This window comes from Bos indicus x Bos taurus, chromosome 19, assembly GCF_003369695.1.
Source record: "Bos indicus x Bos taurus breed Angus x Brahman F1 hybrid chromosome 19, Bos_hybrid_MaternalHap_v2.0, whole genome shotgun sequence".
Classification (NCBI taxonomy): domain Eukaryota; kingdom Metazoa; phylum Chordata; class Mammalia; order Artiodactyla; family Bovidae; genus Bos; species Bos indicus x Bos taurus.
The window spans coordinates 49,305,090-49,332,905 of NC_040094.1; the positions used below are offsets into that span (position 1 = coordinate 49,305,090).

The 27,816-nt window shown below is 48.6% G+C and overlaps 2 protein-coding genes across 7 annotated transcripts in view; both read right to left on the reverse strand.

Moving 5' to 3' along the window:
- Positions 1-1,491, reverse strand: part of LOC113877503 (intercellular adhesion molecule 2-like) — a 29,718-nt gene extending 28,227 nt beyond the window's left edge. Inside the window, exon 1 of one of the 4 annotated variants that reach the window (XM_027517669.1) lies at positions 1,226-1,491. The gene's annotated coding sequence lies outside the window, so the exon portion shown is untranslated. The remainder of the gene's footprint in view (positions 1-1,225) is intronic. The other 3 variants (XM_027517667.1, XM_027517670.1, XM_027517668.1) reach the window with 3 other exon arrangements.
- Positions 1,492-5,257: 3,766 nt separating this feature from the next.
- Positions 5,258-27,792, reverse strand: LOC113877499 (intercellular adhesion molecule 2-like). 3 transcript variants are annotated; one of them, XM_027517650.1, is made up of 9 exons: positions 27,551-27,792; positions 26,752-26,809; positions 25,423-25,508; positions 18,075-18,179; positions 16,363-16,620; positions 14,506-14,826; positions 13,733-13,844; positions 8,269-8,373; positions 6,750-6,842 (listed from the first exon to the last, which is right to left on the reverse strand). In XM_027517650.1, the coding sequence occupies exons 1-9, from the start codon at positions 27,591-27,593 to the stop codon at positions 6,833-6,835; spliced, it is 1,098 nt and encodes a 365-aa protein (XP_027373451.1). In that variant the 5' UTR covers positions 27,594-27,792; the 3' UTR covers positions 6,750-6,832. The 3 variants fall into 3 exon arrangements, with proteins under 3 accessions (XP_027373453.1, XP_027373451.1, XP_027373454.1); XM_027517652.1 differs by lacking the exons at positions 6,750-6,842; positions 8,269-8,373; positions 13,733-13,844 and adding an exon at positions 5,258-5,545; XM_027517653.1 differs by lacking the exons at positions 25,423-25,508; positions 27,551-27,792 and having other exon boundaries at positions 26,752-26,801.
- Between the last annotated feature and the right edge of the window lie 24 nt (positions 27,793-27,816).

The window sequence follows — 27,816 nt, forward strand, 5'->3', positions numbered from 1 at the left end:
TCCTAATGCTGAATAGTGCCATTCCCTATAACCCACAATTCCACCCTTAGATATATGCCCTAGAGAAACTCTTGCACTAAGAACCAGAAGACCTGTCCCCTTCTTACTATCTGTATGACCCTGGGCAAGTCGCTTTAATCTCTGTGTGCCTCAGTTTTCTCTTCTGTAAAATGGGATTAACCATAACACATTCCTTATGGGAATGGTGTATAGATTAAACTAATTAAATGACAATATTAACAAGTATTCAAAACAGTAGCTGGCACACAGTTTATGTTATAGAACTATTACATCAAATGAAAATAAATGCATAAGTGATAAAGCACTAAACTGCATATGTGATAAAGCACTAAATTAAAGAAAGAATCAAGAGAACAATAAAAACAGACTTTGGGAGGCTGGTTATTTATGTCTGGGTGGGAGGTGAGTAGCACAGTAGGTAGATGGAAAGTTTAGTGGTAGTTCGTCCTTGGGTTGAGTGTTGGGTTCAGGGCTGATTGTTACATTATCTTACTGTGCAATGCACATGCATGTTACATAGATGTGTTCATTATGTGTCACATAGTAAATTTCACAAAAGAATACAAAGGGAAAAGAGAAATTCCCACATATCTAGAAAGAAGAGGCTCCTTGAGACTATGAGCCACAGGATAGGAAAGTCCCTTCTAACCAGGTAGGACTTCATTGAATGGGATTCATCAGGAACCTTGGGTGTGACCCCAAGAGGCTGGGGACTATACTTGTCCCCTAAGCATCAGCTCTGAGCTCAGTCCAGATGACCTGGACCCACGTGGGCCATGGTGGGAAGGCAGCCCCAGGCTTCTAAGAGGGTTGTGTGGTTGACAGAGCAGGGGAGGAAGAGAAAGCACAAAAACAGGATATAACCACAGAGCAATAGGCCATACAAGCTGAAGATCCCCTGGTTGGGGATCTTAGTTCCTCAACCAGGAATTAAGCTGGGGTCACAGCAGTTCTTGTGTGGTTGACAGAGCAGGGGAGGAAGAGAAAGGACAAAAAGAGAAAATAACCACAAAGCAATAGGCTGTTGGACTCGAGAGATGGCTGGCTGAGCTCCTCATGCAATGACCAAGGAGCCGGAGGAAATTTTGTAGCAACTGCTTATGGGGAGAGAGGGAGAAAAAGAACAAGAACTCAAGTGTTGATTGACAATCTATCCCAAGCCCTTTCCACTCTTCCAAGAGGGAAGCAGGGAGCATCACCTTACCTGTATCAGCAAACGGGTGATACCGTGGTGGATAAACAGGGTGGCTGAGGTCCAGCTTCCAGCAGCCGTTGTTCCCTGGGCTGCTGCTGGTTCAACAAGTGTTGCCTGGTTTTTGACTGATTTCCCTTCTCAGAAGTCACGTGCTTCCTGTCTCAGCTCTGACCTCACACTAACATCACTTTCTGTTTATTACCTCTTGTTTTAAGCCCGGGTAAATATATACCGGGGCTTCCCAGGTGGCTCATTGTTTAAGGAGCCGCCTGCCAATGTGGGAGCCGATTCCTGAGTCAGGAAGATCCCCTGGAGAATGAAATGACACCCCACTCCAGTGTTCTTGCCTGGGAAATCCCAAGGACAGAGGAGTCTGGCAGGGTATAGTGCATGGGGTCCCAAATAGTCAGACGTGACTGAGCATGCACGCATGCATTCAAGGGACCAAGACCGTTGAGGCCACACAAGCTGAAGACTCCCTGGTGGGGATCTTAGTTCCTCAACCAGGAAGTAAGCTCGGGTCACAGCAGTGAAACTGCTACTCATCACTGGACCAGCAGGAAATTCCCTCTGCACTCTTTTTTTCTTTTTTTTGATGTGTGGCTTCTGTGCTCCTGGGAGCCTTGGATAAATGAGACAGATCCGGGATGAATCACCCTCTGAACCCCTGCAGGAGGCTTGTCGACATCAGGGAGCAGGGTCTTCCCTGTATACGAATCCCCAACCACCAAACTCTTCTACTTACAACTAAGAACGATTGTGTTCTGAGATCTTTTCACATCTGCCACTTCACCTAACAATTAAAAAAACCCTCCCCTGGCAGAGTAGTTTTGTACCAAGAGGCAGAGTTTCAGAGCTGGTGCTAGACAGCCAGCTGGGCTCACTCACAAGCAGAGGTTTTGCTCTCACAGGCCTGCCCCTCAGCGCCTACCACTGAAAGTCCTGGCTTAGGAAAGACACAAATGAGTGTGTGTCCGGGAGCAAGACAGGGCTTTCCCGGTGGCCGAGTGGTAAAGAGTCCACCTGCCGACGCAGGAGATGCAGGAGGCTGGGGTTCGATCACTGGGTAGGAAGATCCCCCAGAGGAAGGAATGGCAACCCCTTCCATATTCTTGCCTGGGGAATCCCTGGACAGATAACCCTGGCGGACTACAGTCCACGGGGTTGCAAGGAGTCGGACACGACTGAAGAGACTGAGCACAGCGCAGACAGGAGCAGGGGCAGGGAGTCTGACACTGTGTCCCCTTCCATTTGCACAACCCCCAGCTCTCCTTGGAGGGTCAACAGGAGGAAGAGACGGAACCGCAGGAGGAGGGCCCTCTGGGTTTCCACCACACTACCTGCCCTGCCCGCTGCCAGCCCTGGGCCCCCTGCTCCCCGGGCCAGGCCCTCTCCTTCCCCCTCGCCTACACCAGCCCTGCTTGCAGGACTCGACTGAGGTTCAGCACCACCATCCAGCATCTGAGAAAAGGGGAGCTCAGTGAGGCTGGGGGTCTGGGTGCTGTCAGGTCCTTGCCCTGGGGTTGGAAGAGGGAGCCAGGGGCCAGCGGTGGTGCGGGGAGACCTGTGGGTGAACTTGCTGAGGCCACCCCAGGAACTCTGATGGGGATCTCTTTTCTCTTCCCCATCTCAGCAGAGCCGTGCCCGACCCCCACCCACCAGTGCCATGGGAACTGTGGGTGCAGATGTATCCCCGGCTTCAGGTAGGGACCGGGTGGGTGGTCAGCAGGGCCTAGGCCAAGGGAGAAATCGGAATGCTGGAAGGGCCATGTGCCCTGGGGCGGTGGGGGCTGGTCTTATTATTACCACAGACCAGGGTTCTGTCCCCTTAACTTTTCTTCCTTGGGGTCCACTGAGGCAGGGGGTAGTCACGGTGAGGGTGCTTCTCCCCCCAGACTACTGATAGCTTCCAGTGAAGGGTCTCAGACTCGTGATCTCCAAAGAAAAAGATTTAGCTTAGGGACCAGAGACCAGGCGTGATCTCTCAAGCGCTTTTATGTAGCAGAGTTTTATTCAAGTATGAAAAGCACAGAGAAAGTTCTGAGGTAGACATGAGAAGGGAAGGGGGAGTGCGTCCCCTCATTAGTGTTAGCAAGGGAGTTATATACTTTTTAAATTAGTAATTACAATAAATCAAAAGATTGTCTTTAGGTTGTAAAGATCTTGGTAGACCCCCCTCCCATAATTTACATTTTAAGATAACAGGATTGGCCCCAAGGTTTTCAGGAAGGGAAAACTGCCCTCAAGCAGGATACATTGTTGTTATATAACCCTCAGTACAGAGTTTAAACTGAGTTGTTTGTTGTAATTATCAGTTCCTGGGCTTAAAGAAAAAAGCCTCTTATGTGACTAAGGACTTCCCTTATAGTTCAGTTGTGAGACAATCTGCCTGCAATGCAGGAGACCTGGGTTCAATTCCTGGGTCAGGAAGATCCCCAGGAGAAGGAAATGGCAACCCATTCCAGTATTCTTGCTTCTTGCCTGGAGAATCTCAGGGACAGAGGAGCCTGGCGGACTACAGTCCATGGGGTCACAAGAGTCAGACACGACTTAGCGACTAAACCACCCATAGCATGTGACTAAGGCTAAGGAATGGAGAGAAAAAAAGATGTTTGTTCTTTTCTCCTCCTTGAGAATTCCAGACCCCTTTCACTTCCTCCTTGGGGACCCCAGACTTCTTATCGACCTGCCTAGGAATTGACTCTCTCACTACTATGATGCTGACAGTCTCGTGATATGAGGACATCAACCCTGGAGCCCACACCAGCTTCATCACGGAGCTGCAAATAGTCCTGGAGCTCCCGTGTCCCTCTCGTGCCTAACAATCCCTTTCTACACCTGGCAACCCTTCTTACCCCCCCATCCCCAACCAGGCCGTCTCCCCAGAGTGGATGAGTCCCGTCTCCACCACACGGAGACCTTGAACCAACTTGATCTCTGATCTGGGTGAGAGCCCCTTACAGCCCCGTCCACGCCCCAGAAGCCACGTGAAAAGCCAGCCCTGTCCCATTGATCGCTGCCCCGGCTGGCAGAGGCCTGCGAGACGGAGCCCTCCGTCGACCTCCTCCCCTTCCCCTCACTCTGGATGACCAGGGCTGCAGGTTCTCCATTTGGCCCAATAACAGAACTGGAGGTAATAGGCGAGGATTGCTTTTGTTTCTGTCACGCGAGTGTATGTTCCTCGGTTCTTTGTCTTGTCACAACAGAGATTTGGAGCAACAGACATTAAAGCCCTCGGCGTGTCACAGCTCTCGGGTCTTAGACAAATTGTGCTACAGCTCTTAGGCATATAAGTGCTACAGCTCTATTTTATTTAGAAGATAGCAGGGGAGAGAGAGAGAGAGAGAGAGAGAAAGGGACGGAGGGAAGGAGGGAGGGAGGGAGGGAGGGAGAGAGAGAGAGTGAGAGAGAGAGAGAAAAAAGAGCGCATGCACGTGGGAGAGAGAGTCTGTGAGAAAGCGCTTTGGCTCCTCCTTTTATATGTTTTTTCTTCCACCTGGGCCTGCCCTATGCAAATTGGGCTTAGCCAGGAGTGCTGTTTGTTCTGCCTGAAGTTTTCACTCTGGTCCTCAGACCTTCCTTTGACCTTCCTTGTCTTTTAGCCACCGCCATTTTGGACTCCTTTTCCCTATTCTACCTACCTAACATTTCCATGGCTCTCAGAAAGACCAGAGTGGCAGGGGAGGCCTGGCGGGAGGTTCCTGGAGCCAAGCCATTGGGGCCCCCACATTCATCCCTGGATGCTGGCTCTGTTGGCTGAAGAGAGAAGTCAGAGCCATGTCCTGGAGGGCCACGTGGGAACAGAATGTCTCTCTGCCCCTCTGGGCCAGGGTGGGTCACCCACACTCCCTCAGGAGGGAGTCACTCAGGGTCCCATAGGATGGGTGCCTGGTGCCCGGGTGGGTCGTCCTGGGGGCACACCAGGGCCTGGGTTTGCTGGGGCTCAGGAAGGCCTCTGAAGGAGAGGGCGGAGGGAGGCTGAGGAGACATTTGGAGACAGAAGTTCAGCCAGGCCTGGTGGCTCCCCTCCTGGCCATTCCCAGGAGGCGACACGAAGGCATGGGGTTAAGTCCAGGTGTTTGTATTCAGGCTGCTTCACATGGTCCCTCAGCCAGGCCTGGACCACAGCCTAAGGAGCCACACTGAGTTCCAGTGGCCGCCATGACAGTGGCCACACCGCTGATAAGGGCTGTGCCTGGTGGCTCCGTCTCAGCCTCTTCTAAGCGGCTTGCACTCAGGTGTTACTTCTCCGCCGTTATTTGAACCAGAACAAGAGCAGCAGCACTATCACGATCATGATGGTCACCATCTGGTTGTTGGGCTCGGGCTCTGGGGAGAGAAGGGGTAGAGGTCACAGATTCCTCCGGTCCCAGGTGCCAGGCTCCAATGTATACAGAGGTCTTAGGGGTGTTACATCATCTTCTGCCAGGGGGGCCTGCTGACAATTTACGACCCTCTCGCTTGTGACAGCGGTCAGTCAATCAGGACACTTATTTCTCCAGGGCTGATTATTCTCAAAACAGAATAAAGTTACATTCCTACAGGGTGAGGGTGTAGTGGGTTTTAGTTAAGGAAGAATTTACTTAGCCTAAGGTCTAACGTGATCAATATCAAAGGTTAATTCTACATATTCATTAATGTGTGTAAGGGCAGGGAATATGGAGACTTAGCAACAAACATTGGCTCAACAAATGAAAAACCCTTCATCAACACAATTTCTAATTAGCCCACTATACTTATAGTTTTCTAACTTCTCTAAAGAACCTGTTTTTAGAGGGTTTAAAGCATCTTGTGCCTCTCACGGTTGGGAGGCTGTGAGCAATCACATGTGGCCGGACAAGCCTGTCAGGCAGGCTAGAGAACCTTCAGAGGAGTTTGTAGGTTAAAACACTCTTATCACGCCCAGGAATTATTATTAACTGGAGCTCTAGGTTAACTCCTTCTCCAAAAGAGGTGGTGGGGGACAGCCCCCCGTAAAGTCAGAGATGTAGGTGAGCACAAAGTAGTAAAGTAGGCAGGCTCTGGTTATGGGGGTAGACGCTCGAGGATTTCCAGGGGGACTCCTGAGGCTCGATCCCGCCTTTGCGTATGTCGAGCCTCCTTCCTCATGACCTTTGCCATGGGCGGAGTACCTCACTCTGGCCCCCAACAGTTCACTTCTGAGCAAACTCAAAATCCTGATTGCTGGCAGGGATCTAGGAGGCCAGGGGAGGGTGTGAGCAGATTCTGAGCCTGTGGCCTGGACCCAGGAGCCCAGGGAGGTGCGGGCCATAGGAGAGTGCCCAGGAGCAGTGACAGAGCAGCTCGTTGTGGGTTTGCAGACACAGGCTCCGGCCTCGGGGAGCAGGGCCCCATGGGCGACACTCACAGAACACGGTGATGTTGAAAACTTTCGTCTCCTGCTTGCCGGCACAGATGAAACTGCACACGAGGTGCTCATCCTTGGAGATGTTGTAGACCTGGAACAGCTTCCACTGAGCCTGGCTCTCCAGGAGTGTCTTGTTTAGGTGTGTCTCTAGAACAAGGCTCTTGGGGTCCGTGCAACTGGCAGTGCAATTAATCACCTGAAACTCTCCAGACCCCACCATCAGGTGCTCTGGCCCCTCGAACGCCTTCTCACCAGACCCTGGAAGGACAGAAAACACTGCTCAGCGGACACCCCCGCTGCCCTGCCCGGTGGGGCTGCCCATGATTAGCAGTCTCATCAACGGGTCCCTTCTGCTCCTCCCTCTTGATCACACATTACTGCCTCTGGTCTAGGCCAACGGGGAGGTGCCCTAGCTGTCTCCCTGCCCCTGACTGCTCTTCCAGCTTGTCCCCTCCAGGTGAGTCTTCCTCATGCACATCTTCTATCCCCATGCAGAGTATATTCGAACTCGCCCCCCAGCCCAATTGACCCCTTTCTGCTAAAGCCTCCCTGAACTGGAGGTGGATCATGTCCTCTCAGGCCCCATGTCCATGAGTTCAGCTTCCGCCTCACTCCTTTCCTCTCTTCTGCAAATCCTTGTACAATACCAGCTGTGTGGCAGGCACCGTTCTAGGCTCTTCAAAGCTTGCCCTTGTGGAGCTCGCACTGCCGTGAAGGACACAGAGTAACCAACAAGCGAACTAGCCAGCCTGCCAGTTGGTGGGTAGCACCCAAGAGGGGAAATAGGGAGTGGGGTGGGGCTGCTACGTTAAATACTGTGCTCAGGACAGGTTTCATGGAAACAGATGTTTGAGGAAAGGAGGAAGGAAATGGGGGGAGCTTGGTTGCCAGTGTCTGCAGAGGGCAGAAAACTAGCAGCGCCAAGACCCTGGTGGAGAAGACACCAGGATGGCTGGAGCCCAGCGAGGAAGAAGGCCAAGAATCATAACTGATCTCGGCCAGCTGGGCCTGTGCTCTGTCCTGTGTTCCCGCCACACCCTCACGCCCCCACCTAGCCCTCAGCTGGGGAAAGAGAAAGGTTCTCTAGGGAGAGAGAGCTGCCTTTGAATCCCGAGTTTGCCAGCTCTGTGGCCTTGGGCAAAGTGCTTTCCTTTTCTGAGCCTCAGTTTCTCCATCTGTCAAATGGGCTAGTAATCCCTTTCCTGCATGGTCGTCATGAAGGCACCTGACAGGTTTTCCAAAACAGAGTGCTCACACCTGGAGGCATTCTCCTTCCCCGTCCCCTGGACCACCCAGAAGGGGCTTCGTTTGCACGTTGATGGTCAGCAGAAGACGATGCCCTCCACTGACCTCTGCTGTCCACTGGGCCACCTCTGAAGACCCGTTGGGACGTGCCCTCACTTTCCCTTGAGCCCCAGCCTCCTTGGTCTCCCATCAGTCTCCACGACCTGCCACATCCACACACCCTGAAGTTATGGAGCCTGTTCAGCCCCAGGTGTGAAGGCCAGGTCCCCCATCTGCTGCCTCGGGGTCATGGGGTCATGGGGAAACCAGGCTTGCATAGCATCCCACACCCGTGGTGGGCAGCCGCTGTGCTAAAGCCTCAGAGACTTCGGGACCAGGACCCCCTTCTCCACACCTAACCTCTGGCGGGAACACACCCAGTCTGGACCCCCAGGCTCACCTTGGCAGCAGAGCAGGGCCAGAAAGGCTGTGAGCGATCCCTGGCCACCAAAAGAGAACATCTCGGGTGGCCTCCGCAGGCTCACCGGGAACAGCTGAGGACTGCCTGCAGAGAGATGAAGGGCTCCGGTCAGGCAGGCAGCCGGGGAGGACTTACAGTTGCAGTCCTGAACCCCCAGCCTCTGTAAGCTGATGACCATATTTCCTCTCATTATCTGAGTGATCCTGGGGAGGCCACATGGAAGGCCATCTCCCAGGGCCACAAGTCTGCTAGAAGCTGGGCAGAGGAAGCCAGGAGTCAGCTGATACGCAGGACATTCCTAGTCCTCCTGGTACTCTGCCCTCAGGAGTGGGGCGGGCACCCGGGGCTCATGTGTGTGTGATGTGTGTGCACACGGGGCCCCAAATCTGGGGAGCCCTGAATCCCACAGGACACTTTTTTGGTGTCAAAAGGGACCGACGTTCCAAGTTCGAAAGAGGGTTTGGGAGGCCGTAGCTGGACATTCTCCCCTGTCCTCTGCCCCTCCCCTTTTACATTTCTGGTGATGCACACGGTCCCCAGGCACTTTCTTGTCTCTTTTCTTAGCTAAATGTGACTTCACGTTACCAATTCAAGGAGGAAGGAAAAGGAAACTAGCATTTAATTGATGCCTATTCTCTGTTAGGGACTAAGTTATGGTTTTATACATCGTCTCATTATCACACCAAATCTACCAATGTTGATTGTGCATTCGAGGAAGTTCAGGGCTCAGGTGAATTAATAACTTGCCTAAATCAAACGATATTAGGTGATGGAACGGCAGTGAGAATTTAGGAATGAGGAGTGGTTGGTTGGAGAATTGGTGGTTGCCAGGAATTAAAGGGAGGGAGACATGGACTGAAAGAGCAGAGAGGACTTTAGGACGGAGTAGCCGCTCTGTTTGCTACTACAATGGTGCATATGTGTCAGCACACACTTGCCCAAACCCACAGAATGTACACACCAAGACTGAACCGTAATGTCAACTATGATCTTTGGGTGATAATGACGTGTCAATGCAGGCTCATCAGTCATGAGAAATGGACCACTCTGGTGGGGGATGTTGGTAACAGGAGAGGCTGTGCATGTGTGGGGACAAGAGGTATGTGGCAAGTCTCTATTTCCCCTAAGTTTTGCTCTAAGCCTAAAACTGCTCTTCTAAAAAGAAGTCTACTAAAAAAAAAAATGGAGAGAGTGGAGGACAGAGGAGCTGGTGTGCTACAGTCCATGGGGTTGCAAGAGTCGACATGACTTAGAGACGGAACAACGACAGAAAAATAGCTCAAACACACTGCCTTGGAGGGCAGCCTTCTGGGTCAGGATGCTTGTCAGCCATGGATGGTTGTTGCAAATGCAGGCCTTTATGACTTCCCTGGTGGTCCAGTTGTTAAGACTCTGCTTCCAAGTGTTTGATCCCTGGTCTGGGGAACTAACAGTCCATATGGGCATTACATATGCAGGTGGCATAGGCAAAAATAAAGAACCTGCAGGTTTTTAAACTCAGTTTTTAGCAGCTTTAGAGGAAGTCATGGTCTCAGTGCTTTCTAAATTCTCATGTCAGATTACATTTTAAAAATATACATGTATTTACTTGGCTGCACCAAGTCTTAGTTCTGGCATGCGGGATCCAGTTCCCTGACCAGCGATGGAACCCAGGCCCCATGCACTGGAGCTGGAAGTCTTAGCCACTGGACCACCAGGGATGTTCCTCGGATTACCCTTTAGGAATATTTAAACACAAAACCCAGCTCTACATTGTTTATGAGACACATCTAATGAGTAAGAGTGTCGAATGGTTGACAGTCAAAGAATGAAAAAAGATATACCAGGCAAAAGCTAACCAAAAGAAAAGCCGGGAAAGGTCTATTCATATCAAAGAAGAAGGAATTTTAAGACAAAAAATATTTATCAGGGATACAATGAGTACCTAGATTAAACGGTCAATTCATACAGAAATTATAACTGTTGCAAACTTGTAAGCACTTAGCTTGAAGGAACAACAAAGAGATAAAACCATCATCATAGCAAGAAATTTTATTTATTTATTTTTTTTTTATATCTTTTATTCCTCTGTAAAATGAGGCCAAAAGTGGTTAGAAGTTATGGTCAGTAATGAATGAGGATTTTGTCTTATTTCATAATGATCTAGACATGCAATGAATATCTATCATTTAACCTATCTCACCCCACTCCAGTACTCTTGCCTGGAAAATCCTATGGACGGAGGAGCCAGGTAGGCTGCAGTCCATGGGGTCGCTAAGAGTCGGACACGACTGAGCGAATTCACTTTCACTTTTCACTTTCATGCATTGGAGAAGGAAATGGCAACCCACTCCATTGTTCTTGCCTGGAGAATCCCAGGGACGGGGGAGCCCGGTGGGCTGCAGTCTATGGGGTCGCACAGAGTCGGACACGACTGAAGTGACTTAGCAGTAGTACCAGCAGCAACCTATCTCAATGTAACTGAAGCTGAGTTCCTCTGCCAAGTTTATGATTAACCTCTTTATCAAAAATGTTACTGTATTCCTTTTCTTGTCTAATACTTGTTCCCTTCAAGATTGAGAAAAAGCAAAGAAAAGAGGGAACTGAAACCAAGTTGTGGTGCCGAGCCAAACTATGGTGCTGTGTCTGCTAGCCCATGCAGTAAAGCCAGTCTACTAACACCAGGTTATGGTGGAGGAAAGTACAGTGTTTATTGTATGGTGCCAGACACTGATTCCTGGTAGGTTAGGGCTCAAAAAGCCCCAGACTCGCAAGAAATTTTAATACATCTCTCTATTATGAATAATGAAGCGAATGTGAAAAGATGCTCAGCATCATTCATCAGGAGGGAAAGGCACATCAAAGCCACAATGAGACATCACCCCACCACTGTCAGAATGGTTATCATCAAAGACAACAAATAAAAACATTGGCAAGGGTGTGCAGAAAGGGAGCCCTCGTGTCCTCCTGGTGGGATTGTAAATTGGTGCGAATGCTGTGGAGAAACGTGTAGGGGTGCCTCAAAAATTAAAAACAGAACTGCCGTATGATCCAGCAATTTCACTTCTGGGTATCCTCCTGAAGAAAACAAAAGCACTAATTCGAGGACATACATGTGCACCACTGTCCACTGTGGCATCATTTCCAGTAGCCAACGTGTGAAAGCCTCCTGAATGTTCATCCATAGATGCATGAGTAAAGATGGGTTTGGTATAATACACAACGGAATATTATTCAGCCATAAAGACTGAAATCTTGCCATTTTCGACAACACGGACAGACGTAGAGGGTATTATGCCAAGTGCAATGACTCAGACAGAGAAAGACAAATACCATGTGATTTCACACATATGCAGAATCTGAAAAACAAAACAAACAAAACCAAAGCCAGGCTCCTACATATAGAGAACAAATGGGTGGTTGCTGGAGGCGAAGGGGCCGAGCAGGGTCCAAAATAGATGAATGGGACTAAGAGGGGCAAAGCACCAATTACAGAGGAAGCCACAGGGATGTAACACAGCATGAGGAATATGGTCAGTAACACCGGAATAACTTTGTATGGAAGCAGGTGGACACTAGACTTACTGTGGTGATAACTGCATAATGTAGGCAAATACCAAAGCCCTGTGTAGAACACCTGAAGGTTACATAATACTGTATATTATAAGCCAGTCTAAAAATATGAAGAAATGTATCTTGCAATCACAAAAGAAGAAGACTATAGATTCATAGAAACAGAAAGCAGAACAGTGGTTGCCAGGGCCTGGGGGCAGGGGGAAATGGTGAGTTGTTTGTTTAATGGTATAGACTTTCAGTTTTGTGAGATAAAAAAGTTTTGAGGGCTAGTGCACTGGGACGACCCAGAGGGATGGTATGGGGAGGGAGGAGGCAGGAGGGTTCAGGATGGTGAACACATGTATACCTGTGGCGGATTCATTTTGATATTTGCAAAACTAATACAATTATGTAAAGTTTAAAAATAAAATAAAATTTAAAAAAATAATAATAAAATAAAAAAATACTAAAAAAAAAAAGTTTTGAGATCCATCGTGAAACAATGTGAATGTAACCCAACCAAATGTACATTTAAAAACAGTTAAGTGGTGCATTTTGTGTTGGGTGTATTTTACCACAATTGAAAATTAATTTACACAACATTGCAAATCTGGGGCGGGGGAGCCTGGTCGGCTGCCCTCTGTGGGGTCGCACAGAGTCAGACACTACTAAAGCGACTTAGCAGCAGCAGCAGCAGCAGCAGTAAATCTTCAATAAACTTAAAAATTTAAAACGTACAAAAATTAAAAACTTATAAATCACTTATGCCAAGAAATATGAAACCACGTAGACCAAGTCTAGGAAAAAGTCAGTTCAGTTGAGTTGCTCGGTCGTGTCCAACTCTTTGTGGACACCCAAAAAGTACCTAACTTGATTGAAGAAGAAATAAAAAGCCTGAACAGTTGTCCAACTATTATAGAAATTACGTCCATAATTTGAAATCTCCCCACAAAGAAAATATCAAGTCTAGATAGCATTACAGAAGTTCAAGTAGGAATAATTCTAATCTTACAAAAACTCTTTCTGAGAATGAAAATAGCAGGAACACGCTCTAAGAGGCCAGTGGAACCTTAATAGCAAAATGAGACAAGAATAGGATGAAATAGAAAAATTAGAAGCTAGTGTCACTCATGATTACAAATGCAAAATAAGAAAAATACAAACAGACCAAATCTAGCCATGTGTTAAATATTAGACTTCATATCCACGTTAGGCTTAGCTACGAAAAGTTGGTTGCAGGATAGAAGAGAAAGCTGCAATGTCATTTATTATTGTTGGGAATAATAAACTTTGGTGCTTTATGTCACAATACTTCTGCCCTGCTCTGAAATCATCTGTAGAGTGGTGGGGGTGGCCTGGCGGGAGGATCCCGGAGCCAAGCCACTGGGGCCCCCACACTCACCCCTGGATGCTGGCTCTGTTGGCAGAAGAGAGAAGTCAGAGCCGTGTCCTGGAGGGCCACGTAGGAACGGAGTGTCTCTCTGCCCCTCTGTGCCAGGGAGGGTCTCCCCACCCTCCCTTAGGAGGAAGTCACTCAGGGTCCCATGAGGCTGGGTGCCTAGTGCTCAGGCGGGCCGGCCTGGGGGCACACCAGGGCCTGGGTTTGCTGGGGCTCAGGAAGACCTCTGAAGGAGAGGGCGGAGGGAGGCTGAGGAGACATTTGGAGACAGAAGTTCAGCCAGGCCTGGTGGCTCCCCTTCCTGGCCAATCCCAGGGGGAGACACGAAGGCATGGGGTTAAGTCCAAGTGTTTGTATTCAGGCTGCTTCACATGGTCCCTCAGCCAGGCCTGGACCGCACCCTAAGGAGCCACACTGAGTTCCAGTGGCCGCCATGAAAGTGGCCATGCTGCTCACATAGGCTGTGCCTGGTGGCTCCGTCTCAGCCTCTTCTAAGTGGCTTGCACTCACGTGTTAGTTCTCTGCCATTGTTTGTACAAGCACAGGGGGACGAGTGTCACAAACAAGAGCAGCAGCACTATCACGGTCACCATGATCACCATCTGGTTGCTGGGCTCGGGCTCTGGGGAGAGAAGGGGTAGAGGTCACAGAAGTCCTCCGGTCCCAGGTGCCAGGCTCCAGAGGGGCAGCTGTCTACCCGTCACCCACCCACCCACCACTGGGCAGCCTGCTGTCACTCTGCATTGCAGGGATGAGTGGCAAATGGTGTTATCACTGGAGGGAAGGAGGACAGGGTCTGGGCCACCAGCCGGCCTCTGTGAGACCCTGAGGGCAGATGGACTCAGATGGTCCCCTTGCCATGCACTGCCAGACCTCATTGTCTGCGCTGTGGCGTGGTCCATGCCAAGCCCCGCCCTGGGCAGAGATGAGGGAGCTTTGGCCAAACTCTCGGAAGACAAAGAGGATCCTGGCCATCTAGGGTCACAGAAGTGGGACTCCAGGGGACCTTAGGGGTCAGACAGGTCAAATTTATCATTGCAGGGAGGGGTCAAGGCCAGAGAGACGAGCTTCACTTGGTTAAGGTCACCCAACTCACTCATGACCAAGCAACTAGTCAGGGTCCAAGCTAGGAACTCGCCAGGAGCTCCAGGTAACCCCAGGGATCAAGTGCCGTTTCCCCGAGTGCCTCCCCTGAGCTGGCAGAGAGTGGGGCGAAGGCGTTTTCTTCCCCTGAAGGGCTGAAAGCAAATGTCCCCCCTCCTGATCTGTGGGCTCCCCCTCACCTTTGACTTCAAGCCTCTGGGGATCTGAGACTCTGTGGACAAGGCCACCGCCACGAGAGCGCAGGTCCATCTGGGCCTCGCACCAGAAGTTATGGAGGCCGTCTTCCCTGTGAGCTGTCGTGTGGTGGGTGACCACGGCATCTTGGGGGAAACGTGCTGTCCCCACAAAGGTCTGATTGTACAAGATCTCAGTACCACGGAGCAGGGTGACAGTGAGGCCTTCGAGGGGTGCCACGGCGGGGACCCTGCACTCGATGGTGAACAGTGTCCCTACGGCCACTGAGGTGTGCGACAGCGTCAGCAGCACTTGCTTTGGAGGGTCTGCAGGAAAGTGGAAGGGAGGTCTGCTCAGGATGGGGGTGCAGCTCGGGCAGGCCCCACCCAGCCCAGACCATCCCCTGTGACCACGGTGTTCTCAGGAAGTGGGCTGGGGCTGGACGGAGGAAGCAGTTCAGGGTGAACGATGTCCTGGGTGGTAGTTTCAGGGACCTGATGACTTCTGCAACGGACAAGAAAGGAGGTACCCTGGTGTCTCCAAAGAAAAGGTTCCGAATCAGTTCAGTCAACTAGAAAGATAAAAGTTTTGGCTGTGTCTCTTTCTTCTCCATAAATTCAATAGAAATTTCAAAAATGAAACAGTTGGATGGTTTTGTTGAGAGAGACTTAGAAGGGAGTACTCACTGGAATGGGGCCATGAATTGTGAGAGTCTTTAGGGGCGGGGGCAAGAGTCAGAGCTGCCTTGGTTTTCAGGATCAGGTTTAAAAATATCTCTATCCCTTAGCTATTAAACTCCATGGTTCCCTGAGTTTCCTTTAAAAAAAAGAAAAAAAAAAAAAAGATTTCTTTCTTTTGTTGTTCCAGGTCTTAGGTGTGGTATATGGGATCTAGTTCCCTGCAGCTGCTGCTGCTGCTAAGTCAATTCAGCTGTGACTGACTCTGTGTGACTCCACAGACAGCAGCCCACCAGGCTCCGCCGTCCCTGGGATTCTCCAGGCAAGAATACTGGAGTGGGTTGCCATTTCCTTCTCCAATGCATGAAAGTGAAAACTGAAAGTGAAGTCGCCCGCCCGACTCTTAGTGACCCCATAGACTGGAGCCTACCAGCCTCCTCCATCCATGGGATTTTCCAGGCAAGAGTACTGGAGTGGAGTGCCATTGCCTTCTCCAACCAGGGATCAAAACCGGGTCCACTGAATTGGGAATGCATAGTCTTAGCCACTGGACCACCAGGACACCTCCCTGGGTTCATTTTTGAACTAGAATACCTAGCCTCCATTGCCCCAGGATAATGTGGTAGATTTAGGACATCTTTATACTCATTTGTCCACTGATGACAGTTCTGAGTGATACCCTGGGTCCGAGCTTCCGGGAAAACCCTGGTCTCTCCATGGTCTCTGTGGCCGGTGGCCAGGTGTGTGTGTGTGATGGTCACACATTTGGAAAGAGCCCTCAGGGGAAGAATAGACCATGACCTTCTCTCCAGAAGGTGAATAGGTTACTGGAGAGTGTGCCAGCCCTCCTGATGGGGTCCCTGTTTCTTGTCATGGGATGTGGGGTACTCTGGTGATTGGGGGTGCTCCCCTACTGGGAGGAGACTCTGGAAATGGATTTTTAGATTTGTTTAAAACTTACTTGGATTGTTCACTCCTGAGCAAACTCAAAATCCTGATTGCTGGCAGGGATCTAGGAGGCCAGGGGAGGGTGTGAGCAGATTCTGAGCCTGTGGCCTGGACCCAGGAGCCCAGGGAGGTGCGGGCCATAGGAGAGTGCCCAGGAGCAGTGACAGAGCAACTCGTTGTGGGTTTGCAGACACAGGCTCCGGCCTCGGGGAGCAGGGCCCCGTGGGCGACACTCACAGAACACGGTGATGTTGAAAACTTTCGTCTCCTGCTTGCCGGCACAGATGAAACTGCACACGAGGTGCTCATCCTTGGAGATGTTGTAGACCTGGAACAGCTTCCACTGAGCCTGGCTCTCCAGGAGTGTCTTGTTTAGGTGTGTCTCTAGAACAAGGCTCTTGGGGTCCGTGCAACTGGCAGTGCAATTAATCACCTGAAACTCTCCAGACCCCACCATCAGGTGCTCTGGCCCCTCGAACGCCTTCTCACCAGACCCTGGAAGGACAGAAAACACTGCTCAGCGGACACCCCCGCTGCCCTGCCCGGTGGGGCTGCCCATGATTAGCAGTCTCATCAACGGGTCCCTTCTGCTCCTCCCTCTTGATCACACATTACTGCCTCTGGTCTAGGCCAACGGGGAGGTGCCCTAGCTGTCTCCCTGCCCCTGACTGCTCTTCCAGCTTGTCCCCTCCAGGTGAGTCTTCCTCATGCACATCTTCTATCCCCATGCAGAGTATATTCGAACTCGCCCCCCAGCCCAATTGACCCCTTTCTGCTAAAGCCTCCCTGAACTGGAGGTGGATCATGTCCTCTCAGGCCCCATGTCCATGAGTTCAGCTTCCGCCTCACTCCTTTCCTCTCTTCTGCAAATCCTTGTACAATACCAGCTGTGTGGCAGGCACCGTTCTAGGCTCTAGGGAGCCATCAGAGACCGAAGAAATTCAAAGCTTGCCCTTGTGGAGCTCGCACTGCCGTGAAGGACACAGAGTAACCAACAAGCGAACTAGCCAGCCTGTCAATTGGTGGGTAGCACCCAAGAGGGGAAATAGGGAGTGGGGTGGGGCTGCTACGTTAAATACTGTGCTCAGGACAGGTTTCATGGAAACAGAGACGTTTGAGGAAAGGAGGAAGGAAATGGGGGGAGTTTGGTTGCCAGTGTCTGCAGAGGGCAGAAAACCAGCAGAGCCAAGACCCTGGTGGAGAAGACACCAGGATGGCTGGAGCCCAGTGAGGAAGAAGGCCAAGAATCATAACTGATCTCGGCCAGCTGGGCCTGTGCTCTGTCCTGTGTTCCCGCCACACCCTCACGCCCCCACCTAGCCCTCAGCTGGGGAAAGAGAAAGGTTCTCTAGGGAGAGAGAGCTGCCTTTGAATCCCGAGTTTGCCAGCTCTGTGGCCTTGGGCAAAGTGCTTTCCTTTTCTGAGCCTCAGTTTCTCTATCTGTCAAATGGGCTAGTAATCCCTTTCCTGCATGGTCGTCATGAAGGCACCTGACAGGTTTTCCAAAACAGAGTGCTCACACCTGGAGGCATTCTCCTTCCCCGTCCCCTGGACCACCCAGAAGGGGCTTCGTTTGCACGTTGATGGTCAGCAGAAGACGATGCCCTCCACTGACCTCTGCTGTCCACTGGGCCACCTCTGAAGACCCGCTGGGACGTGCCCTCACTTTCCCTTGAGCCCCAGCCTCCTTGGTCTCCCATCAGTCTCCACGACCTGCCACATCCACACACCCTGAAGTTATGGAGCCTGTTCAGCCCGAAGTGTGAAGGCCAAGTCCCCCATCTGCTGCCTCGGGGTCATGGGGTCATGGGGAAACCAGGCTTGCATAGCATCCCACACCCATGGTGGGCAGCCGCTGTGCTAAAGCCTCAAAGACTTCGGGACCAGGACCCCCTTCTCCACACCTAACCTCTGGTGGGAACACACCCAGTCTGGACCCCCAGGCTCACCTTGGCAGCAGAGCAGGGCCAGAAAGGCTGTGAGCGTTCCCCAGCCACCAAAAGGGGACATCTCGGGTGGCCTCTGCAGGCTCACAGGGAACAGCTGAGGACTGCCTGCAGAGAGATGAAGGGCTCCGGTCAGGCAGGCGGCTGGGGAGGACTTACAGCTGCAGTCCTGAACCCCCAGCCTCTGTAAGCTGATGACCATATTTCCTCTCATTATCTGTGATCTTGGGGAGGCCACATGGAAGGCCATCTCCCAGGGCTACAAGTCTGCAAGAAGCTGGGCAGAGGAAGCCAGGAGTCAGCTGATAAGCAGGACATTCCTAGTCCTCCTGGCACTCTGCCCTCAGGATTGGGGCGGGCACCCGGGGCTCATGTGTGTGTGATGTGTGTGCACACGGGGCCCCAAATCTGGGGAGCCCTGAATCCCACAGGACACTTTTTTGGTGTCAACAAGGGACCGACGTTCCACGTTCGAAAGAGGGTTTGGGAGGCCGTAGCTGGACATTCTCCCCTGTCCTCTGCCCGTCCCCTTTTACATTTCTGGTGATGCACACAGTCCCCAGGCACTTTCTTGTCTCTTTTCTTAGCTAAATGTGACTTCACGTTACCAATTCAAGGAGGAAGGAAAAGGAAACTAGCATTTAACTGATGCCTATTCTCTGTTAGGGACTAAGTTATGGTTTTATACATCGTCTCATTATCACACCAAATCTACCAATGTTGATTGTGCATTCGAGGAAGTTCAGGGCTCAGGTGAATTAATAACTTGCCTAAATCAAACAATATTAGGTGATGGAACGGCAGTGAGAATTTAGGAATGAGGAGTGGTTGGTTGGAGAATTGGTGGGTGCCAGGAATTAAAGGGAGGGAGACATGGACTGAAAGAGCAGAGAGGACTTTAGGACGGAAAAGCTGCTCTGTTTGCTACTACAATGGTGCCTATGAGTCAGCACACACTTGCCCAAACCCACAGAATGTACACACCAAGACTGAACCGTAATGTCAACTATGATCTTTGGGTGATAATGACGTGTCAATGCAGGCTCATCAGTCATGAGAAATGGACCACTCTGGTGGGGGATGTTGGTAACAGGAGAGGCTGTGCATGTGTGGGGACAAGAGGTATGTGGCAAGTGTCTATTTCCCCTAAGTTTTGCTCTAAGCCTAAAACTGCTCTTCTAAAAAGAAGTCTACTAAAAAAAAAAATGGAGAGAGTGGAGGACAGAGGAGCTGGTGGGCTACAGTCCATGGGGTTGAAAGAGTCGACATGACTTAGAGACGGAACAACGACAGAAAAATAGCTCAAACACACTGCCTTGGAAGGCAGCCTTCTGGGTCAGGATGCTTGTCAGCCATGGATGGTTGTTGCAAATGCAGGCCTTTATGACTTCCCTGGTGGTCCAGTTGTTAAGACTCTGCTTCCAAGTGTTTGATCCCTGGTCTGGGGAACTAACAGTCCATATGGGCATTACATATGCAGGTGGCATAGGCAAAACTAAAGAAACTGCAGGTTTTTAAACTCAGTTTTTAGCAGCTTTAGAGGAAGTCATGGTCTCAGTGCTTTCTAAATTCTCATGTCAGATTACATTTTAAAAATATACATGTATTTACTTGGCTGCAGCAAGTCTTAGTTCTGGCATGCGGGATCCAGTTCCCTGACCAGCGATGGAACCCAGGCCCCATGTGTTGGAGCTGGAAGTCTGAGCCACTGGACCACCAGGGACGTTCCTCGGATTACCCTTTAGGAATATTTAAACACAAAACCCAGTTCTACATTGTTTATGAGACACATCTAATGAGTAAGAGTGTCGAATGGTTGACAGTCGAAGAATGAAAAAAGATATACCAGGCAAAAGCTAACCAAAAGAAAAGCCGGGAAAGGTCTATTCATATCAAAGAAGAAGGAATTTTAAGACAAAAAATATTTATCAGGGATACAATGAGTACCTAGATTAAACGGTCAATTCATACAGAAATTATAATTGTTGTAAAGTTGTAAGCACTTAGCTTGAAGGAACAACAAAGAGATAAAACCATCATCATAGCAAGAAATTTTAATACATCTCTCTATTATGAATAATAAGCAAACATGAAAAGATGCTCAGCATCATTCATCAGGAGGGAAAGGCACATCAAAGCCACAATGAGACATCACCCACCACTGTCAGAATGGTTATCATCAAAGACAACAAATAAAAACATTGGCAAGGGTGTGGAGAAAGGGGAGCCCTCGTGTCCTCCTGGTGGGATTGTAAATTGGTGTGAATGCTGTGGAGAAATGTGTAGAGGTGCCTCAAAAATTAGAAATAGAACTGCCGTATGATCCAGCCATTTCACTTCTGGGTATCCTCCTGAAGAAAACAAAAGCACTAATTCGACAACATACATGTGCACCACTGTCCACTGTGGCATCATTTCCAGTAGCAACATGTGAAAGCCTCCTGCATGTTCATCCATAGATGCATGAGTAAAGATGGGTTTGGTATAATACACAACGGAATATTATTCAGCCATAAAGACTGAAATCTTGCCATTTTCGACAACACGGACAGACGTAGAGGGTGTTATGCCAAGTGCAATGACTCAGACAGAGAAAGACAAACACCATGTGATCTCACACATATGCAGAATCTGAAAAACAAAACAGACAAAACCAAAGCCAGGCTCCTACATGTAGAGGATAAAGGAGTGGTTGCTGGAGGCGAAGGGGCCGAGCAGGGTCCAAAACAGATGAATGGGCTTAAGAGGGGCAAAGCACCAATTACAGAGGAAGCCACAGGGATGTAACACAGCATGAGGAATATGGTCAGTAACACCGGAATAACTTTGTATGGAAGCAGGTGGACACTAGACTTATTGTGATAACTGCATAAAGTATGCAAATACCAAACCACTGTGTAGAACACCTGAAGGTTACATAATACTGTATATTACAAGCCAGTCTAAAAATTTACAGTAATGTATCTTGCAATTCACAAAAGAAGAAGACTATAGATTCATAGAAACAGAAAGCAGAACAGTGGTTGCCAGGGCCTGGGGGCAGGGGGAAATGGTGAGTTGTTTGTTTAATGGGTATAGACTTTCAGTTTTGTGAGATAAAAAAGTTTTGAGATCCATCGTGAAACATTGTGAATGTAACCCAACCAAATGAACATTTAAAAACAGTTAAGTGGTGCATTTTGTGTTGGGTGTATTTTACCATAATTGAAAATTAATTTACACAACATTGTAAATCTGGGACGGGGGAGCCTGGTGGGCTGCCCTCTTTGGGGTCCCACAGAGTCAGACACTACTGAAGCGACTTAGCATCAGCAACAGCAGCAGCAGTAAATCTTCAATAAGCTTAAAAATTAAAAACTTAAAAAAATTAAAAACTTATAAATCATTTATGCCAAGAAATATGAAACCAAGTAGACCAAGTCTTAGAAAAAGTCAGTTCAGTTCAGTCGTGTCCAATCTTTGCGGACACACAAAAAGTACCTAACTTGATTGAAGAAGAAATAAAAAGTTTAAATAGTTCTACAACTATTATAGAAATTACATCCGTAATTTGAAATCTTCCCACAAAGAAAATATCAAGTCTAGATAGCATTACAGAAGTTTAAGTAGGGATAATTCTAATCTTACAAAAACTATCTCTGAGAATGAAAATAGCAGGAACACACTCTTTCTAAGAGGCCAGAAGAACCTTAATACCAAAATGAGACAAGAATAGGATGAAATAGAAAAATTAGAAGCCAGTGTCACTCATGAATACAAATGCAAAATAAAAACACAAACAAACCAAATCTAGCCATGTGTTACAAATATTAGACATCATATCCAAGTTAGGCTTAGCTATGAAAAGCTGGTCGCACAATAGAAGAGAAAGCTGCAAATGTCATTTATTATTGTCGGGAATAGTAAACTTTGGTGCTTTATGTCACGATACTTCTGCCCTGCTCTGAAATCCTCTGTATTTACAGCAGAAAATTTCCTGCAACCTGAGACTCACTTTATGTTCCATGACCCCACCTCAAGTTTATACCATGTTTCCTTTTTGCTTTTTTGCCTCAGGGTCTTCTTCAATGCTTTAGAAGTCACTTAGATACCTATTAATGTTTCTTAGAAGCCTAGGAGTGTCAGATTCCCTAACATGAAACCCTCAACCAAGGAGAGGCCAAGAGCTAGGAGAAACATGGTCCAGCCTCTTTCTTTTGGGGAGGCAGTTCTAGCCAGCATCCTGTAGACCTATCAGAGATTCTGAAAGGCTTGAACTCCCTTTGCTTACACCTACAACATCAGTTATGCATCTTCTATTGGCTTTCTCTCCCCTGGTTCAGTCTTACTCCTTCACTCCCTACTTCCTGGCCTCAATAATTCAGTAATCTACCTGAACTGAAGTCCTTGTTGCAGGCTCTACTCTGAAGGAGTCCAAACTAAAATCTTATGTTACAGATTTAAGAAGAAAAAAATATGATCATCTTAACAGATCTAGAAAAAAAAATGATGACATTCAATATTCTTTCATGATAAAACCTCTTAGCAGACTAGAAGGAAATATCCTTAACATGATAAAGGAAACTCAGAAAAAGTTTGCATGTGTACTATTATTTTTTTAACATCTGTATTATCTTTTTCATGAGTACATCTTCAGAGTAATTCGTTTAAAATCTGGACCCAAACAAGGATGCCCACTATCTTTGCTTCTATGTTAACATTTTACCAGACGTCCTTGACAATATAGTAAGACAAGAAAAAGAAATTAAAGGCTTAGGGATGGGAAAAGAGCAAAATCATCAGTGTGTTCATATGATATGGATGCCTAGATAGAACATTCAAATGAATGATCAGACAAATGATTCAAAATAATCAGAGATTTTAGCAAGACAGCTAGCTGTAAGATCAATATCCAAAAAGAAATTGTTTTTGTATAGAACAGGAACATACAAAAATGTAATTTAGGACTTCCCTGGTGGTCCAGTGGTTAAGACTCTGCACTTATTCTGCAGGGGCCACAGGTTTGATCTGCATGCTGCATGGAGTATCCAGGAAAAAAAAGTAGTTTAAAAAGCACACTATGTATAGTAGCAAAAAGATAGAAGTAATACATATACAGAAACAAAAAGATGGCAGAATATAAGACTTAAAGTCAGAAAGTTATAAAACACAATTGAAAGACATTGAACACAATTTAAATAGATGTAGAACCCACCCATGTTCGTGACTAAGGGATTCAATATTATAATGAGGACAATTTTCTTCCTACAGATTTAATGCAATTTCAATGGATCCAAATAAGGGATTTCATGGAAAACAAAAGATGATTCTAAACCTTATTATGGAAAGAACAAAAGGACCAAGACACCCCTAAAGAAGAATAAAATGAGGGGATTTGCTCTACTAAATATTAAGACTTACTGTAACATATAATTTTAGTGTAGATGAAGGCAAATTAACCAGTGGAACAGTAAAGTGCCCAGAAATAGTCTTGCATGAAACTCACACACCTGACAAAAATGGCCCTGGAGATCACCGGGTGGAGAAGGAGATAAAAATGAATGATGCTTGATCAACTGGTCAACTATATGGAGAAAAAGGATGGGAAACGTATCCCTACATTGATCCCTTCATTGGGAGGGATGTATCCCTTCATTCCTCACCTGGAATGGAGAAATCAATTCTATCTAACTTAAAGAGAACACTTTAAAAACTTTTATAAGAAAATATATACTTAGTCACTCAGTCGTGTCCAACTCTGTGACCCAGGGAACTGTAGACTGCCAGGCTCCACTGTCCATGGGATCTCCCAGGCAAGAATACTGGAGTGGGTTGCCATTTCCTACTTCAGGAGATCTTCCTGACCCAGGCCTCCCCTCCTGCAGTGGCTCCTGGCTTGCAGGCAGATTCTTTACCGCTGAGCCACCAGGGAAATCCATAAGAAAATACAGGAGAGTACGTTTACGTCCTTGGGGCAAGGAAGGATTTCCTAAACGAGACCTCAAGATCACTACTGCTAGAATCAACAACTGAGAATTTTGAGTATATTAAAGACATGATGAACATTTCAAAGAAAACAAAATGTCTCAACTAATGGTGCTTTTACTCAGTAAGAGCAAGGGAAATTAAAACCACAATGAGGAACCACTTTATATCTACTAGATTGGCAGAAGTTAAGAAAGTCAAGACTAATTGTTGAAGAGGCTGTGGGTCAATAGGAACTCATATATTGCTGGTGAGAGTGTATTTTGGTTCTCTGAGAAATAATCAGGCATTATCTTCTAATGCTGAATAGTGCCATTCCCTATAACCCACAATTCCACCCTTAGATATATGCCCTAGAGAAACTCTTGCACTAAGACCCAGAAGACCTGTCCCCTTCTTACTATCTGTATGACCCCGAGCATGTCGCTTTAATCTCTGTGTGCCTCAGTTTTCTCTTCTGTAAAATGGGATTAACCATAGCACATTCCTTATGGGCATGGTGTATAGATTAAACTAATTAAATGACAATATTGACAAGTATTCAAAACAGTAGCTGGCACACAGTATATGTTATAGAACTATTACATCAAATGAAAATAAATGCATATGTGATAAAGCACTAAACTGCATATGTGATAAAGCACTAAATTAAAGAAAGAATCAAGAGAACAATAAAAACAGACTTTGGGAGGCTGGTTATTTATGTCTGGGTGGGAGGTGAGTAGCACAGTAGGTAGATGGACAGTTTAGTGGTGGTTCGTCCTTGGGTTGAGTGTTGGGTTCAGGGCTGATCATTACATTATCTTACTGTGCAATGCACATGCATGTTACATAGATGTGTTCATTATGTGTCACATAGTAAATTTCACAAAAGAATACAAAGGGAAAAGAGAAATTCCCACATATCTAGAAAGAAGAGGCTCCTTGAGACTATGAGCCACAGGATAGAAAGTCCCTTCTAACCAGGTAGGACTTCATTGAATGGGATTCATCAGGAACCTTGGGTGTGACCCCAAGAGGCTGGGGACTATACTTGTCCCCTAAACATCAGCTGTGACCTCAGTCCAGATGACCTGGACCCACGTGGGCCATGGCGGGAAGGCAGCCCCAGGCTTCTAAGAGGGTTGTGTGGTTGACAGAGCAGGAGAGGAAGAGAAAGGACTAAAAGAGAAAATAACCACAAAGCAATAGGCTGTTGGACTCAGAGAGATGGCTGGCTGAGCTCCTCATGCAATGACCAACCAGCTGGAGGAAATTTTGTAGCAATTACAGCCTCTGGGCTTATGGGGAGACAGGGAGAGAAAGAACAAGAACTCAAGTGTTGATTGACAATCTATCCCAAGCCCTTTCCACTCTGCCAAGGGAGAAGCAGGGAGCATCACCTTACCTGTATCAGCAAACAGGTGATGCCATGATGGGTAAATAGGGTGGCTGAGGTCCAGCTTCCAGCAGCCGTTGTTTCCTGGGCTGCTCCTGGTTCAACAAGTGTTGCCTGGTTTTTGACTGATTTTCCCTTTCAGAAGTCACTTGCTTCCTGTCCCAGCTCGGACCTCACACTAACATCACTTTCTTTTTATTACCTTTTGTTTTAAATCCCGGTAAATATATACCGGGGCTTCCCTGGTGGCTCATTGTTTAAGGATCTGCCTGCCAATGTGGGAGCCGATTCCTGAGTCAGGAAGATCCCCTGGAGAATGAAATGACACCCCACTCCAGTGTTCTTGCCTGGGAAATCCCAAGGACAGAGGAGTCTGGCAGGGTATAGTGCATGGGGTCCCAAATAGTCAGACGTGACTGCGCATGCACGCATGCATTCAAGGGACCGAGACCGTTGAGGCCACACAAGCTGAAGACTCCCTGGTGGGGATCTTAGTTCCTCAACCAGGAATTAAGCTCGGGTCACAGCAGTGAAACTGCTACTCATCACTGGACCAGCAGGAAATTCCCTCTGCACTCTTTTTTTCCAATGTGTGGTTTCTGTGCTCCTGGGAGCCTTGGATGAATGAGACAGATCCAGGATGAGCCGCCCACTGAACCCCTGCAGGAGGCTTGTCAACATCAGGGAGCAGGTCTTCCCTGTATATGACATGCCCAACCACCAAACACTTCTACTTACAACTAAGAACGATTGTGTTCTGAGATCTTTTCACATCTGCCACTTCACCTAACAATTAAGAAAACCCTCCCCTGGCAGAGTAGCTTTGTACCAAGAGGCAGAGTTTCAGAGCTGGTGCTAGGCAGCCAGCTGGGCTCACCCACAAGCAGAGGTTTTGCTCTCACAGGCCTGCCCCTCAGCGCCTGCCACTGAAAGTCCTGGCTTAGGAAAGACACAAATGAGTATGCGTCTGGGACCAAGACAGGGCTTTCCCGGTGGCCGAGTGGTAGAGTCCACCTGCCAATGCAGGAGATGCAGGAGGCTGTGGTTGGATCACTGGTAGGAATAGCCCCCAGAGGAGGGAATGGCAACCCATTCCAGTATTCTTGCCTGGGGAATCCCATGGACAGATAAGCCTGGCGGGCCACAGTTCACGGGGTTGCAAAGAGTCAGACAAGACTGAAGCGACTGAGCACAGCCCTGGAGCCCCTGTGTCCCTCTCGTGCCTGCCAACCCCTTTCTACACCTGGCAACCCTTCTTACCTCCTCCCCATCCACAACCAGGCCCTCTCCCCGGGGTGAATGAGTCCTGTCTCCACCACATGGAGACCTTGAACCAACCTGATCTCTGATCCAGGTTTGAGCCCCTTATAGCCCGGTCTGAAGGAGTCTTTTGGGCCTAGAAAAGAAAACAGCAGTTTCAAAGGCCCTTGCTGAATCATCTAACTTTGGAGAAAACAAAACAGAACTTTAGGTCCCACCCTGATGCTCCAGGCCAGTTGCATCTTTCTGGGACTTATCACCCCTTGTCCAGAAACCTTCCACCCCCTACTCCTGCCCAGAAGACTTAATCACCCCTTGTCCAGAAACCTTTCACCCCCTACATCTGCCCGGAAGACTTATCACCCCCTGCCCAAACACAAATGCCAGCTCAAATAAAAAATAACCAAAACATCCTGCCTGAGTAACCTTTCCCTTATCGCTACCACAAGCCTCCCTACAAATATGGAGACTCCCTGATCCCTCTCCGGATCAGCCTGGTTGTTAGGCCGGCTGTCACCCCTCCTTGCCTGAATAAAGGTAACCTATTTCTGTTGAGATTGTCGTTCCTCTTTCTGCCTTGGCCCAAACTATACCTTACACCGTCCAGACCCCAAAAGCCACATAAAAGGCCAACCCTGTCCCATTGATCGCTGCCCCAGCTGGCAGAGGCCTGGGAGACGGAGCCCTCCGTCGACCTCCTCCCCTTCCCCTCTCTCTGGATGACCAGGGCTGCGGGGTCTCCATTTGGCTCAATAAGAGAACTGGAGGTAAGAGGTGAGGACGGCTTTCGTTTCCATGGCTCTCAGAAGGCCCAGAGTGGCGGGGGAGGCCTGGCGGGAGGTTCCCGGAGCCAAGCCACTGGGGCCCCCACACGCACCCCTGGATGCTGGCTCTGTTGGCAGGAGAGAAGTCAGAGCCATGTCCTGGAGGGCCACGTGGGAACAGAGTGTCTCTCTGTCCCCCTGGGCCAGGGCGGGTCTCCCCACCCTCCCTCAGGAGGAAGAACTCAATCAGGGTCCCATGAGGCTGGGTGCCTGGTGGCCGGGCGGATCGTCCTGGGGGCACACCAGGGCCTGGGTTTGCTGGGGCTCAGGAAGGCCTCTGAAAGAGAGGGTGGAGGGAGGCTGAGGAGACTTTTAGAGA